We start from the raw sequence: 17,697 nt of genomic DNA, 5'->3' as shown, positions 1-17,697 counted from the left end.
TGTAATGGTAAAATGTCAGTATGGCAAGAATTCATAAAAAGAGGGTATGAATAAAAGCATTTCAGTCACACGTCATACGTCCGACTGAACTTAACATCCAGTGTGTGTTTTCTCTCTTTGACTTGCGGTGCCAAACCCAGCTGTGCTCTTATCACCGTCAATGTGAGCACGTCAAGATCATGTTCCCATAGCAACCGGGACAAGATAACTCTAATCTAACTAATTTGAAAAATTTTACCTTAAAAATAATAGTAATACTAGTAATTTTGCTCTGTCTTTTCTTATTGGAAAACTACAGTAACACTTCTTACTGGAAATGACACCCAATCTGGATTCATGTATATTCACCAAGGAAAAGAAAGTTATGGACAGGAAAAGACTGATCATTTATATAATTTATATTTTTATAAAGTTAAACAATTATATGTATTTTTGGGAGATTTTTACAGAAAATGGGGGCAGAGAGACAAGGGATGACATGCGACAAAATCAAACCATGGTCGGCATCTTGAATCCCTTTATAATTTGCATTATAGCAAGTATCTTACATTAATGTGAGCCAAGCCACTGAGCTTGACTGACATGTGAACTGAGGTGACTTTTCTGTCTACGTCATTTTCATTCAACAATTATGTTTTATTCCTTATATCTTGAAAAGTGTAAGTGTGCAGACGTCTTTGGAAGTGTCCTGGCAACATGTGACATCAGTCTTTGTCACTCTGACTGTACACCTGACACTAGACGTCTGAAAAGCTGTCGAGGTGGAGCTGATTAACGCTCTTTGAACCATTTATCTCTCACTGTATCTGCCTCTTTCTTGTTCAACTCTCAAAAGAGTCAAACAAATAGAAAGACAGAGGCAACAAGAGAAAAGGGAAAAATGAGAACAAGAACAGGAGAGGGGGGAGAATATGGCGATTCATGAAGATTGTCGCGTGTTTGACATGAAAATCCCTGAGAACTCAGGAAATTGGCTTGGCCTATTTTGGGTTTTGGACCTGTGGGCATATCAGTGTCTGTGGGATGAAATGAGAGAGGCCCCGAGGTGCAGCGATGGATGGAGGGGAGACCAGTGGCTGCTAAGGTCAAAACTAGAAGAAAAACCAAGTAAAACTCACAAAGGGCTTTTATCCACTCTCATTTGTAATACTGATAGACTTAAGAACATGTTTGATCTTAATAATGAAATGCATGGAAATGTCCTCTGTTAAACTGGGAACTTCCTTGATGGAGTTGGTTGATTTATAAGCGTTAAATTGCCTTATCTAAGAGGTGAAAAATAATTTGAACGCACTTTGAAAATATTATATGTCAATGTCATTTCATACATTACATATCTCATATACAATAACAAGTCCACAGCCAAGCTAACAGCTCTGTGAAGTTGTACTTCGGCACAGTGGTGCTTTGAGTCAAATGTTAATGATAACAGGTATAATATTTACCATACATTTTAGTTAGCATGCTAACATTTGCTTATTAGCAGTAAACATAAAGAACAGATGAGGCTGATGATCATCCGTTTTTAAGGATTTTGGTCAAGGCAATCCATCCGATAGTCAGTGAGACAAAGTCAGTAGGATTCATCCTCAGGGAACCACAAATGTCTGTACAAAATCTAATGGTTATCCATCCAATAGCAGTTGAAAATTTTCAATCTGGACCAAAGAAATGGACCGACAGACCGACCAACAACAAGTCTAGCTCATAAAAACATTTTTTATACTGGAATATCTTTTTTTCTGTATAGTATACTTCTCCAATATTTCAAAATATGTCACCTAATAAATGTAATCACAAGCATCATGAATATTTATAGTACAGTCCTATAGTGTAGTGCAGTAGTCTAGTGTTTTGCATCCTAATTAGTCAATGCAGCTTTGTTGACTGAGAAATTAAGATTTCTGATTGCAGTTCCTCGCCTTAATGTAAATTAATTCAGCACTAATGAACATCTTCTCGTATCTCACAGCTTTCATTAATTAAAGTCTATTCAGTTACAGTAATACTCAAAGAAACCCAAGCACAGTACAGCTGAAAGGCATCATTTTTGATTATTGAGCTACTGTAGGCATTTCTGTCCTGCTGCCCATTTAATCAGTACTCCCATTGATTTCCTGGATCAGCTGTCTGCAGCGATTCCGCACATAAAAGCATCAACTGTCTCTCTCCCTCCAGTCGACCTCCATCTGTCTGCTGGTTCATCCACCACAATCCATCTAAGACACCTTTCCCTCGACATCTATGCTGTGCTCTCATTGTAATCACTTCAGTACCTGTGTATGAGTGAAATGACAACACACACCCTCATACACACCCATAATGGGTTATGGAAGGGTGCCATTCACTACAAAATCTGTCTCTCGCTTCGGTCTCCAATCCTCCGCATGGGCCCGACATCACAGCAGGCTAACAGGCTGGTGGCCAAACACACACACACATTCAGAAGTTCATGTGCCGGTCCAACAACCTCTAAGGGGATGGCAGAAATAAGCTATGGGCACCTGACTGTGCCATGTACCTGGCAAGGTTAGGCCATGTTAGCTATGAATGAAATAAGCTGGCGTCAAATAAAAGTGCATGAGGGGTGAGAAATGGCCATTTAGCTAGCCTTGACCTTGGATTTAGGGCAACAGAATACCAGATTAAAAAAAGAGATGAGAAGACAGAAAGGCAGCAGGGTTCACAAAGTAAATGGCCGGCTCAGGTGGGAGCACCGGGAGAGAAAGCACTAATGAGGAACACTTGGACAAACTGAGGCACTGATGCATGAAGTAAATGGAGGGGAGAGCTGACTGAAAGTGGAATACTTTAATGGGAAAGCAAGGAAGACAGTGCACATTATAAAAGCGAGCATTCATAAGCATGTGTAGAGGAAGTGGGACAGTGGACACAAGAGGCTGGCGCTGGGCGTGGACAGCTGGCTCTCCCAGGTGGCGGCAGACCGACTCGGAGTGGACAACTTCTGCCACTCCCATTTGGCGTCTGTCTCACCACACTGATGCACACGTGCTGATTCTCCCAGAGCGCCATGCTCAGTGCAACACAAAGCCACTGTAATGACCACTTACTCTGGTTAAAAATTATGTCATGTGGGCATCGTCCTCATGCATTTCATTTGTATGCAAGCTAGAGTCAATTAACCGCTTAATCTTGAATTACTCCGATTAATTGTTCGTCTTATGTGATAGTCAATTAATGTTTTAGTTGACAATTTCACATCCATTTAGTAGTTGCTCTGGAGCTTTCAGTCATATTGCGTGATCTTCATCAGCAGATGCTATGCACTGCAGACATTTGATGACTTGGGCTTTAGGAAATTGTGATGAGCATTTTTCAGTATTTTCTAACATATTGTAGACCTGCTGGCAAACATTTGTTGATTCCATGTTCTCGAATGTGAGGATTTATTATCATTACAAGGGCAATATAAGCGCTTTGAAATTGTGACCTTGGGTTCTGAGAAACTGATGTATTTCTCACTATTTTCTGATATCGACTAAATAATTAGTTTATTGAAACAATTTGAGTGTGATCATTTCCAACATGGACCATAACTCAAACGACGAACGATAACTGAAAACATACACACACACACACACACACACACACACACACACACACACACAAACAACCACTCCATCAATAGAGGATATTCTCTGCTTTCTGGATTAGACTGAAAGACATTTTCACACACTCATCTGATGCTGCACTAGCAGTCTATTCACCACCACACTCAGACATACAATACATGCGAGCCACTGTTCATAGCCTTCGTATTAACCTTATCTATCGAACTAACCTCGCAGACCAGCGTCCCTGTAGCCCGAGGCACTGCTGCCGATTGGTAACCAGCGATAAGGGAGAGCAGGGCTCACATTCACTGTGCTCATTGGTTTGACTGGTTGTGTTAGCATGCAGTGTCGCACGCCGGAGCACAAATGAGGGAACTGGTTCATCGATGTTAACATGAGCATTTGCTTAACTGAGCCAGACTTCAAGGACAGACTTGTCCTACATTGTCTGGAAAGGGCTAGGTCGACTGTTCAAGAAAGATCAACTAACTGAGCTGCAGTCTCTCACCATCTCCATCAGGAATGTATATCCAAAAGACATCCACTGTCATCGTAAGTTGAAGGTCTTTCTCAACACACAACTGTGGCCTCATTGCTTTCTTTTTGTCTATTGTCCTTGCAATCAAAAGATGAATAGATAGATGTCCCATGACAACAAACCAGCACATCAAAGATAAAATGAGGAGCGAAGGATCTGTGGGACACATCAGGGTCTCAAATATCACATTTTTATGCTGATAATATCAGGTAAAGTAGGACTGAAAGCTGAACAGGCTATGAATGAAACACAAGGACGTTGTGAAAAGCTGGAGTGCATCTTCCCTTAGGCTTTTCACACAGACAAACACTCCTCATACATCCAATGGTCTTTGATGAGATAACTGGCAATTTACCTGAATACGTATAACACTACAATTCATTCAATTACTGTTAAACCAGTGCCATTTCAATTTGCTTTCAGCACAGTATTGATCATCACAGCGTAACCTGGGCCACTCAGTGAGAAACTAACTTCTCACCACTGTCAAAGACTAGTAACCATCATTCAGTTTCAGATGATCATCTCTCATTGTTACAAGGGCACATCAGTCCGCATCATCGGAGCTGATTCTGGGTCAATCCCCACCCCACTTCCTCATCCCCCCCTCCTCATTTCCCTTCCCTCCCCCCTTGTCTGCTCTGTCTGCTGCTCCATGGGGGGAGGTGGAGGCACAAGAAAGAATCAAATTAGCTTCTGTTCCGACATTTTCATGACAGACGGCCTTGTCAAGGTCACGGAGGTGCGAGCCAATTTCTGCTTGATTCCAATGAACTTCAACAAGCACTGACCATCAACATAACATTTGTTTGTTTTTTGATGGATGCTTTTAGTCAAAGTGCTTTTTAGCACCATGAACGTGTTTAATTTTAGAATGGGCCACCCTGTGAATAGCTATAATCTGGAGAGTGTTAGGGATATACTGGACTGACAGACCACAAACTATGTCGCAAAACTGATCCAAATTATGGCAGTGACACTGGGAGACCCAGTATGGAGTTCATAAAAAGGAAAGTTGCAACAGGAAGCAGTCCTTAATAAAGACAAGAGCCAAACATGTGGCAGTGTTCACATTCTGGTCTTAATTATGCAGGATTTAGCACCCAAATCATGTGAAATAAATGTTATCACATGTGAAATATGATATATGTGCCTGTATCATGCAAATGTTTTCACATGTGAAACGTCTTTCACATACAAGAATTTATCACAGGAAATATATGTGTTTAAATTTGAAATTGATTGTTTTCAAATGGTGCTTCACATGTTCTCTGATAGTTTAGATGAACAGGCTTGGAAACCTTAAAAAAGACACGAAATGCAGCACATACACACAATATTAGGGATCATCATACAATATTTGAATGCAGTGGTGATATATTTCAAGAATACAAAGGTTGCAAACTAACACACGGCTGCATAAACCTGTGTCGGTGCTCAGCTTGTCCTTTCAAACACAGTGTACAACATACGCTGCAGAGCTGCAGACTGCTGCCATGACTCTGCTTGTCTGTCTGCCTCCCTGGAGGGCTGGTTAGCATTACCACCAGCCCAGCCTCCCACTCTGTCAGACAGCATTTAGCATGAGTGCTAATGTAGCCAGCCACCACGTCTGTCTGTCTGTCTGTAGGTATATGAACTTAGCCAGGGGCTGAATACCTAGCTTTTCTGTCAGGTACATGCACACACGTGTATTCTCCTTAAATGTCTGTGCGGGGATATATGAGGTTAGGTGACTTTGGAATGATGATTATTAGTCTAATGAATGGTGGAGCAGACAAGATAATGAGCTGCCTCTTTCTTATGCAAGTTTCAGAGGCCCAGTTTTTATGGATATAAATGCGCTTAGGTATCTATCTTGAAATCATATTCTGTATTTCAATGCAGTAGCATAGTGCTGGCAACACAGCCTAATAATCTTCATGACTTTTACCATTCAGGACATCTGACTGTTTCAAGAATTTTGTAAATGACTGATCTCAGACAAGCTGATTTCACTGTGCTAATCAGTAGAACCACATGATATAGTGTTGTTGGCATACAAAGCCTGCTAACGTGTGGCTGATGTAAATGAACACTCTTACAGTACTTTCTCAGTAGCTGTGGGAGTAAAAGCTGCATCTTATTAGGTTCTTTGCGTTGCTGTGCAGAATTAGCCAAGTGTCATTGTCCAAGACTTTTCTATTCATCACTGTAAAATAAAAAAATCCTATTTCTGTGTATTTGATTTTTTTTTTTTTATAACAAGCAGGATCACTATGAGTCTACTGCCATGCTAGCAAATCTGTGAAGCTGTACTAAAGGCACAGCTGTGCTTTGAGCTAAATGCTAACACCAGCGTACTAACATGCTTATAATGACAATTTTAACATGCTGATGTTTAGCAGGTATAATGTTTCCCGAGTTAACTATTTTAATTCAGTGTGTTATCATGCTAACCTTCGCTAATTAGCACTAAACACAAAGTACAGCTGAGGCTGCAGGACATGTCATTAGTGTTGCAGGTATTTAGTCATAAACCGAAGTATTGGACAAATGAAATAAAGTAGATATATTTCAGTCCATCTGTGAGTTATTTTGTGCTGACTTCAGCAGTTTTAAAGCCTTGCCCTGCTGTCATCGCTCTCCATTCACACACAACAACACAAAACAAACTCAGAGACACAAACTCCAGCAGTGATTAAGCTACTTAGCGCTGAAGGTGATTATGGGCCAGCTGGCCACACACACACACATACACATACACACACACACACACACACACACACACACACACACACACACATACACATACACCCCTTCTGCACAGCAGACATTGACAGCAGCTTTACCGAAGTATGCAGACAAACACATAGTACACAGTCTGGCCCAAATTCAGAGATCCTCACATCTTTTGTCTTGTCCATAATATCTGCACTTCTTCACCAAGATAAATCCAATTTCACTCTCCAGGATTGGCACACAAGGCTAAATAAGGTTCACTTAAATGAATTCAAACATTGTGAATTTGATTAAATCCACCTCAGATGGACACAGAGACAGAAAGAGCACAGCAAAGCTTTTCCACAGAAATGCTGACCTGCTTGCAGTGTGCAATGCTTCAGGAGACATTTCAGAGGCTGCGGAAAGATGTCTGTGTGTTTAAGTGTGTGTGTGTGTGTGTGTGTGTGTGTGTGTGTGTGTGTGTGTGTGTGTGTGTGTGTGTGTGTTAAAGAGGCACAAAAGAGATAAAGTGATTAATAAGAGAGCAGGAGGAAGGAGGATTCTTGAATTTTACGCTCATATCACTGGCAGGGCATGCTATACTTCTAGTTTACTGATTAAACAAAAGCAGAAGAGGATATAAAAAAAGAGCACATTCAAATAGAGAAGTGAATTAACTCTATACAGTCTAGACACAACACCTGAGGGCCTCCATCTCTCTGCCTCTCCCTCCCTCCCTCCGCGGGAATATGGCAAGCACGTGCAGCTGTGCCCAAATTATTCATACACACGACGCTCAGACAGACACACACACACACACACACACACACACACACACACACACACACACACACACACACATGCTCTCGTACGCACACATGGACGCACCCATGCAGACACACACTGATTGCATGTTTGGCTAAGAGCTCGTATTTGCACGCTACAGTAGCCCTTTTGACAACAGAAGACACACTTGCTCCTTTTTCCCCTCCACCCCCCCTTGGTCCACCGCCCCCCTCTGTCTCTTTTCCTCCCTCTTTGATTTTTCTTTGTATTTGTTGTGTTGAATTGCAGGAAGCATTGCTCCTTTCAGAAGAGGGAGGGCAGTTTATAAAACAAAGACGACATCTAGAAATTGACTGTACAAACCTCTTTTCTTTCACCCCCTTCCTGTCTAATATAGCCTGTTCTTCATCCTCATTCACCCCCCCCCCCCCCAATTCTCTGCCCTTGCTCAGTGTGTCTTTATCTGTGTGTGTGTGTGTGTGTGTGTGTGTGTGTGCAAACTCAGCACAGAGCACAAAGACCTGCAGTGACATCAGAATCATTCACACTGTGTCCTCTGTCTACACTCACCCGAGAGGTGCTCTGTTTAAAGGGCCTCTGCTACGCCTCATCCCCCCTCCCACACACACACACACACACACACACACACACAGATCCTCCGTGATTTCTAAGTGACCACAACAATGTCAACACACACAAACTGGTTATATGATTTATCAAAATATGCAGATGACAGTCGGTTTGAAGAGAAATATATTTCAACTCTCACCAAAATGCTTAAGAACGAGGAAATTAATTATTTACGATCTGTTAAAAAGGTTTTCTTGTGTCCAAGCAGCATGAATGATTAAAGTTAGGGCTCTTTAGAAGGCCAGCTGACATATGATGAGACCCTGATAACAGAAAGATGCAAATGTTCAGACTGAAGCGCCATTCATTCCTTACTGAATTCAAATGGATGAATTCAAATAAATACAGATCTCTGTGTGTGTGTGTGTGTGTGTGTGTGTGTGTGTGTGTGTGTGTGTGTGTGTGTGTGTGTATGTGAGTGCATGTGCAAGAGTGGGCGACTGGGAGGTGGAGGGAGCTGTGGGGAGGGAGAGCTGGTGACATTCCAGCATTTTGGTCACAGTTTCACGCTTTATTTTGCTCACAGTGCAGACAAGCTTGAGCAAGAGACAATAAAAAGGGATGAGGCAAACATTTCAAGGGAAGTTTGAGAGGACGTGTCGTCAGTTAGCACACTCTGGATCAATGTGTATTTTCCATTTTTTAGTCAGGAGCAAAAAGTCTTTTTTGTCACAGAACAGCAGGAAAGTGTTTTTTTATAATAACATAGGATTTAACTGATGCTCACTCAGGCTACAGAGCAGTAGACTGATTCCTAGAAGGTTCATAACAAATGGCCTGAGGCTTAACTTCAAGTCTATTTTCTTTCAGTTTCACGCTCTCGCTGAGGATTCAGTCTGAACTGACTCATCTCAACGGGCTCATCAACAGCTCACAAAGCAGGAAGTGAACAGGAGGCGCGGATAGTCCAGCGGCAGCCTTACAGGAAGTCATTCTGCAACAGCAGCACATCATTTGGGAGTGCTGATGCACTTAAGAGGGAGAAGTTCATCAACAGACCAGTTGCACAACTAATTTTAATGCCATATTTCTGATCTATTGGTGTAAATACACTACAGGGTTATAAATCCCACCCTGTCAGGATCTATACACTCAGCACACCATCTCAGAAACCCAATCAAATAGCTCCATTATACACCTGTCATCAGATGTGTCATTAAGAGGAGTCATGTTATTGTTTAGAAAACCAGGATTAACGGGTGTAGCTCGGCAACCTCACTAACTTCTTTGTCCTGCAGACCCTTTTCACCTCCTCGGCCACAATCTGCTCACAAAGCCTCTAAGCCTGTGGAGCCCGATTATGCAACAGTCACTACTGTTAGAAAACAGGTGACAAACAAAACACCTTGTATTCCTCTTTTTAAGCCCATTACTGTCATGAAATGTTCTTGATTCTTGCCTTCTGCACGTCACTATGTCATTTGGTTCAAACATGTACCCATGATATCAACTTTCAGGTCTCATGTCAGAGGTTTCTTTCATCAGTGACACATATACAGTACACGCTGTACACACAATGCTCAACTCCAGACAGGCGCCTTCTTTAGCACTCTCGCCACAAAAGACATTCGCACAGAACTGTTAGGTCTAATAGGTTTGAAGGGCAACAACAAAAAAACATGTGACCAGCAGGCCAGCGTGAGGAGGAAGTGATGCACAGCTGTGGACGACCAGCTTGGGTGTGTGCTCTGTCATGTTTCCTGCTCCTCTTCCCTCGGTTGAGGCCAAATCACTGATTAGAAACAACTTCAGTGGCGACTCCCATCAACAAAGCAAAACTGCTTTCACTTTTCTCGACTGTAAATCTGCAGCAAGCTGGCTGGTGGAGGGTGAGACCACGTGTAAGAATGCGCTCATGAGGAGATTACATTGCAGCACTGCCCTGTGACCGGTATATACTGTAGGCTGATAACTTAGTCTCTCACACAAGCACAATTTCCCACCAGATTCCAGCCATTTTAAAGGCAACCCCCTGGGGAGGTGTGTAACCCAGACAGAGCCTGTGTGGCAAACTGTTAACACACACAGGAAACAGGCGAGACTGGTAGCCTACACAGGACATACGTCCAACACCACTTTTTAACTCCCATTTAAAGCCTTTGTGTATCAGCTGTGAGGGGCCCCTTCCGCAGTTGTATTCCGCTACTCCTGTTTTGTTTTGAAGCCAGTGTTTTGGACATGTGGTGGCTAAAGTCTGCAGCACTTTTGTGGATTTCTGAAAAACATTTGTGTTTCTGCAAAGCTCTATTTTGGACTGGCTCGTCAACACGTCAGCATTGGACCGGAGAGATGAAAGCTTATGCTTTCTCCTCAGCTCCCTTCGCCTTTAAGCCAAAATGCTCTGCGTCATAACCGTCCAAAATACCCCCACCATCCACATGTGGGGTCTGAAAGAACACTCAATATTTTGTGCCCTATGTGCAGAACTTTTTTTTTTTTTCATTACTGTCATCTTGAACCACAAATGCATGAAACACACAGGACTGAGGACTGACTCACTTCTTGGTGATTCCTCAGGTCATTTTTTGGCAACAGAGCCAATTTAGACAGAGAGGGAAGCCTTGAGGAAAAGTCTGTTAAGGTGAGAACATCAAGCAGCAGTCACAAGGTCAGAGACCACAACAGCACTAAAGAGATTTGTCTTTGTGTCTATTTATACACAGCTATGGAGGCTGACTTAGCACTTTGGTGCAAGACAAGAGTCGTTCGCCGGTCTGAAATGAGTAAGTGGCAGCACTGCAGAGAGAGAAAAACACCAAGAGATCGATATGCAAATGGTAGATTTACACACTGCTCATAACTCTCATGTCAAGTTACATCCAACGTACATGCATACACACAAAAGCTGAATTATTGACATTTATAGTAGCACATGCAAGCTCAGAGCCAGCCCTAACAAAAAGCTTTCAATATGGGGCCAATGCAGCACTCAACATAAGATCAACGAGAAGAGGAGGCACCCTCGAGGTGAAGCGAAACTGTTATGTCTGTGTGTGTGAGTGCGAGAAAATGTAGGAGTGTTCTCATTCGTATTGCCCGTTTGCATCAGACTAAAGCTTATGCAGCTGTATAAAGACGAAACAGCCAAGCCAGACGCAGTTTAACAACGGCCACTTAGTAGGGAGTTATATTACATGCATCTTGTCAATTGGCTGCAATGCAGAACCATTGACTTGAGTGTGTGTGTCTGTGTGTGTGTGTGTGTGTGTGTGTGTGTGTGTCATAACCACATCCATTCCTCAGGCAGTCAGGTCTGAATGCAGGATTGTAGGTCAAGTCACTGGTTATATGGACATTGTTTAGGGAAGGCAGTGCAGACACTCAGGAAATGGAAGCTGGCGACTCAGACTATGCGTGTGTGTGTGTGTGTGTGTGTGTGTGTATCGGCCTTCACGACAACCTCATTGCCCTCCAAATGCAGACTCACACACACACAGAGTCCTAAGCTTTATGCAGTCTGCCCAAGGGCTGAACAACATGGGAGCAATTAAACACCATCCTCTCTTATCAGCGGCCGACTTTCTCAGGGAAAAAAAAAAACAAGAAAGACGCTCAGCTCGGCAGTCATTGGGAAAACCGTCGCTTCAAGGGCAGGAAGTTATCCTGCTCTGTGTGTTTATTTGTGGGCTTCTCATTTCCTGTCAAACACACAGACACTTTTGGTGGCACTCACAGAGCGTGTAAATACACACACACACTGATCACACATGATGAAAAGGAGCAGTGCTAGCTCGCCCACCAGCATAGTCATGTAATTACACAAACTGTTTAATTACAAAGTGAAGTTCATGCTAATAAAACTGATTTTAAAAGGCACGGTTGCGATTACAATGCTCTCTCTGTGCTGATTTGACCCTCTTCTGCGAAGGTAAATGTGAGTTCAGTAGGTGATCCGCATGCAGCGATATCTGTCACCTTCACTCATTCAGCCTCTGAGTTGCTCTCCAGACTTGAATCAATAACTTCAGTTGAGCAGCAGCCACCAGCTGCCTCTGTGGCTTCTCTTTTCACCTTTTTTCTCTCTGCCTTTCTGTCAGCACCACCCACCCCACTTCCTGTTACAGTTGTCGCTGTGAACAAGCACAAAGGAGATTCACTCAGCGGCTGATTGACAAGTGACTCTGAAACCTCCCCTGGGGAAATGGGGCCATCGGTTGTAAGGTTCATCTTAAAAGGCTGCTCTACTGGGCCGACCCCCATCCTCAACCCCCACTAACTTCAATCAATGGCTCCCAAACTGGGGTTGGAGGACCTCAAAAGGGGCTTTAAATTTCACTTTGCTGCAGTTGCTTTACATTTGCACAAGAAGAGGGGGTGCAAAGATGCCTATTTTGATCACATGATTGGCCAACGCTCAGGACAGCAATCTTCTCATAAAAGGACTCCCAGTGTGACCAAGTGGTATTCATTAGCTGGTGTGACAGAGTCTGGGAGGGTCTGAGTTAAAGGACAGAGGGTCTGTCAGACCACCGCCTCAGCTCCACACACTGCAAAATGAGCGTGATTACATGCGCAGCCCCAATCACACTACAGCCATGCCTTCCAGTTTTTAGAGGCACTCAGCGCCAGCACATGCACATTTAAATGATCTCTTTCAATCCGCATTCAGTCTTGGCACACACTCAATCGATTGGGCTGCTAATATCCCCGATAGGGATCCAGAATCGGCTGTGCTGCCCGAGCTTTTAGGTGATTTTCCAACAAAGGCAGTGAATGACACAGCTCTGAAGGAGAGCATCTCTTTGTGCTCGATTCATTTGCAGAGGCAGAATAAAAAATAGAAAATAAAAAAAACACCACAAGCCTCTGCTCTCAAAACCTGGTTATGGAGCAAACCCAGCAACACACATGTAAGGTGAGATGAGGTGAGACTGCAGGTAGTTGCCTGTGAGAATAATAATTCTAAATGTGGTTTGGGGAGAAACGCCCATTCTCCTCCCTGCACCTGGCTGCAGCTGTCCTTGTCACTTCACCCAATGTTAAAGCCTGAATGCAAGCTGCTGCTTCACATAAAACGGACTAATGCTGTGAAGAACTTCTGCCCCCCCAACATGAAAACAATCATGTGGAGATAGCTGGTTCTGGCACATGCTTTGCCTTATCAATACTGTGCAGAGCACCACCCATGCATTACAAAACAAGGTGTAATGCTACTCCTGTAGCTGTATAAGCTGCTGTATCCTACAGTGAGCACTGGCATGAAGGAGTGTGTATTGTACAAGAAGACTATAGGTGTGCGGGATGCATTTAATTGATCGCCAGGAGGCACAGACACAATGTGGTCTGCTAAGGTCGGCAGATTTCCAGCAGACAGACGTAGGAGGCTTACCTCAACGCAACCTTCACACAGCAGTCGCCCTGGCTCGCCATTATCGCTTTCGAGGTTCACCGACGGGATGTGAAGTATTTCGGCTATGTTGGGTTTTCAGTGTGTGTGTAAACCGTGCGGCGCTGCGGCGGTGCGGGGTGTCTCAGGTCAGCGGGAGCAGCCGTCAAGACCTGCCGGCGATGAGCTGCCTCATCGGGACTCCTCCTGTCTTCTTCTCCTCCGCTGTGGCGGTCATTTCTGGCTCGCTGGTGTTTGTCACATCGCAGATTTTAAGCCGCTTTTTTTCTTTCCGTGGTCTGTCTCCGTCGCTACATCCTGTTTAAAGTGCGTGTAAGGGAAGCATATGAGCGCTCCTCAGTCACCACACCGCTGCTCTCAGCGAGAGGCGATCACGTTGAAGCGGCGCTGAGACCGTAAAGTGGAAGGGGCAATGCTGCCTTCAGGGGCTGTCGGAAATATTTAGTTCACCTTTGGAGCGCTCGTGCAGCAGAGTCAATGCCTTTCAAACTATCAGTGCACAACAGAGGGTTATGGAGAATCATTTCACTCAGAAATAAAATGAAAAGGGAAAATAAATCAATATTCACCACCTGCCACACTCAAACCGTTATTACGGGTTATTGTCACTAAATGGGGGGACTCCTATGAGACAACAACAACAATGACCAAAATTTGATGCAGCAGAGGCAGGGATAAACCGACTTTTAGCCCCCAGTATGGGTCAAGTTCCAAAAAACCACTGGATTCTACATTTCCAACGATGCAGCCGGATTGCATCCTTCATTAGATCCTCAATGCCCTCTTCTTTCCAACTTCCTGTTTAAGATTTAAAGTTTGATGACATCCTGATGACATCATCATGGTTTTTTTATAAGCTCCCGGCAGAGCCACAGAAGACATTATTCAACTGTTATTACAGTTTGAGGAGTATTCCTCCTGACAAATGAACTGAACTTGATGTGTAAAATAAAATATAGCAATATCATCATACAAAAACAAGTACAAGTCTTCTAAATCTTGCTTCAGTAAAAGTACTTATTAAGTATTATTAGCAAATGTACTCATTTTGAGGCATAATGGTTTCTCTTAGTGGTGTGTCAACATGTCTTGTAGTGGTTGTTATTACTTATTCATTAATAGATAAACAGTATTTTCATGTTGCAGCTGGTGATGGTGGAGGTAATGTAACCGTTGGGTGGCTTAATCTATAACAATGTATCATATTTTATTTTTTAAAATATTAATCTGCAAAGTAACTAAAGCCAACAAATAAGTGTTGTAGAGTAAAAAGTACAATATTTGTGGTGTGGTATAAGTGGTGTGAAAAGTAAAAAATACTAAAGTAAAGTACAAGTACCTCAAACTATAATTTACCTTAAGTACAGTACTTTAGTAAATGTAGTTAGTTGTCAAATGAATTGAGGAACAAATGTTTTCCTTAACTTTCCGAAACAAAACAATAATACGAGGGGTCCCTGAAAGCAGCATAATCGCATTCGATTGACACGAAGTTTGACCAACTGCCGCACAGAAGAGACCAATCAGTGGGCTCGACAGGCCTGCGTGGTCCCGCCCAGCAGCACACCCACATCGGGCAGTAAAGATCACAAACCTACAGCACACCGACTGCCAGCGGCGACATCTGAGGTCCGTTAAACCGCCATAAACAGAGGGAGACTGTTCCCATGACGGAGAGGAGGGGCCACCGCTTTAAACACCTTGAGGTCAAAGGCTGAAACTCATGCAGAGGTTATTATGTTCCGGCAGAAGATGGAGTTCATTTGCTCTGGTTTGTATGGGAAGTTACACTCTGCTCACTTCCCCCTCCAGCTGAGTCAGATTTCTTCAAAAGGGGAAATTGAAATCCTTTCTCTTAGTTGAGTCAAGCAGACATGCTACTTTTTAACCCTTCCTCCTCAAATTCTCTCTCTCTCTTTCTATACTGTCTTCTTGTCAGTATTGATTCTGGATCAGTACCACAAAGTGTTGCCTATTTCCCTCATCAATTCCTCTTGCATGCTGATACAGCCAGGTTTCCGTTGCACTACTTTAAATGATCAATGCAAAGTGACTTTACCACATGTCCAGTGCCTCTACAGCTGTCGATGCTGTTGGCAGCGTTTTATCCTGGCTGGATTCAAATCCACTCTTGCGGAGGAAACTCCAACCTTTCCAAATCCTCATCCTCCTCAAAATCATCTATGACGCATGTTCCTATGTTAACAGATCAAAACAGTTTGCCAATGAACTGCAGCAAGTTATTTCCCAATGTAACACAACACAACTCAGTAAACTATTTCTCAACTCCAGAAACACACAACTTTATCCAGGTGGCTTTTTACATGTATTCTGTATGACCATATAGAGGCCAGCTGTGTAGTGGTAAACATAAGAAACACTGCTTTCTGTCTGGATGCAGGAAAAAGTTCCTGGCTGCACTCACAGTCGACTATCACTTTAATGTTATGAAACACAGTCTGTGAATGGTTGCATGAACTATAAACCCATTCTTTGTGCACAGGGGAGCTTATGACTCTAACTGTGTGTGTGTGTGTGTGTGTGTGTGTGTGTGTGTGTGTGTGTGTGTGTGTTGTTGTTGTCCCGAGGACCAGGTGGCAACGTTAGTGCTGCACAGGCTTCGTTCCCCGGAAGCAGTGCTGGATTCCACACAAGATTAACATCCAGTTATGAGGATAAAACTACAATCCTGCTAGATCTGTTGGGAACTGGCCACCAGCCACCGCAACTGTGACGACAACACACACAAACAAGAGTGGTGCATGCACGCACACACTCACCTTATTTCGTCTGGTGAACTTTTAAGACCAACTCAAACAAACTATTATGCAATTAGGCTGCAGTGTTTTCCTTCAGGCGTGTTTACAGTTTTCAAATCCACTCTAGCTGATTTCTCCCATGTATGCCACCTCCTCCTCAGCACTTTGCGATGTGAAAAAGCACATTTCATAACCGTACTGTGTGTGGGTTATAAAACCCTTAAGATATTTTAATATTGCAATTGCCAAACTGCAACATAATCCCTATATTTAGGGCTCCATATAGTCAAAATAACAGCACCCTAATTACATAAGAGGCTTTCAGATACAATCATTCTAGCCGCCCTCGGGTTCTGTCAGTCACGGTGAAGTCGGCAATTCATTCTCCCACTTGGATTTGGCAGTTTTCTTCTTCCAGCAACACACACACACACACACACACACACTTAGTGAATCTTACTTGAGGGCCCTTCTTCTCATTTCTGTAGCATGTGATTATATCCTGACCTGAAAACAAGAAGATGATTCATAACTTTAATGTGGCTATTTTTCCAAATGTTAAATATATCATTTTGAAATGAGACACTGCTGGAAAACAATGTAAAAGACACAGATAATGCACACAAAAAAACACCATCCACTGCTAAAATTTCCAACACAATATGCTCCCATATATATACTATGTGTATTAAATTAAGCAAAAACTGTGATGCATTTAATGCCAATGAAGTCCAATGTTGTCTTTCACTGCTCTTCTGTTTCAGCATCACGTTGCCTCTTTCAGTGAAAAAGACAAGAAGCGTGACAGAGAGCGGGAGATGGAAGATGAAACTGCACCCTAATGTGTTCTCCATCCTTAGTCTTTGATGTGTCTATAATCCCTCACATACGTTTTCTATATTTGGCTTTGAAGCTCCATAAACGAATCCCCCATTCTTTACCGTAACAAAACTGTTTGAATTGGCCAGGATTACGCAAACACACATTTGACAACTCACTGGCTGGCAGAGAAAGAGGTGCATCGCCAAAATGAAAAGTCGGGCAGTTGAATTATGCACAGTTGTTTCACATTTATTTTTTTTTTGCTTTCCTCCATTTCCTTCTCAATGGCAATACAAGGCTGAGTGTAATGAGTGTGTGCACTCATGTTTGATGGTGTCTGTGTTTTATGTTTGCATTGTGTGTGACAGAGGAGCTGCTTATGTGGTTTAGATTTATGTGTGTCAGCTGCAGTAGCATAAAGCAGAGCAGGTCCTTGCCAGTTCTTGGCAGTGTTGGACCCCCCGTAGTGCTTTGTCCCATCGCCCTGCAGAGCTCGGCTTTCACTTCTCACAGTGGAAGAAGTGAAAGTATGTCATT

General features: G+C 43.1%; 1 protein-coding gene across 1 annotated transcript in view; it reads right to left on the bottom strand.

The window, feature by feature from the left end:
• The window catches only part of kif21b (kinesin family member 21B), a 68,300-nt gene extending 54,698 nt beyond the window's left edge, over positions 1-13,602 (bottom strand). Inside the window, exon 1 of the mRNA XM_070902963.1 lies at positions 13,562-13,602. Within this exon, the coding sequence (XP_070759064.1) occupies positions 13,562-13,602 (41 nt within the window). The remainder of the gene's footprint in view (positions 1-13,561) is intronic.
• Between the last annotated feature and the right edge of the window lie 4,095 nt (positions 13,603-17,697).

Source organism: Enoplosus armatus, chromosome 3 (assembly GCF_043641665.1).
Source record: "Enoplosus armatus isolate fEnoArm2 chromosome 3, fEnoArm2.hap1, whole genome shotgun sequence".
Lineage (NCBI taxonomy): Eukaryota > Metazoa > Chordata > Actinopteri > Centrarchiformes > Enoplosidae > Enoplosus > Enoplosus armatus.
The sequence above is the reverse complement of the archived record's forward strand: the minus strand, read 5'-3'. Positions and strand labels throughout refer to the sequence as shown.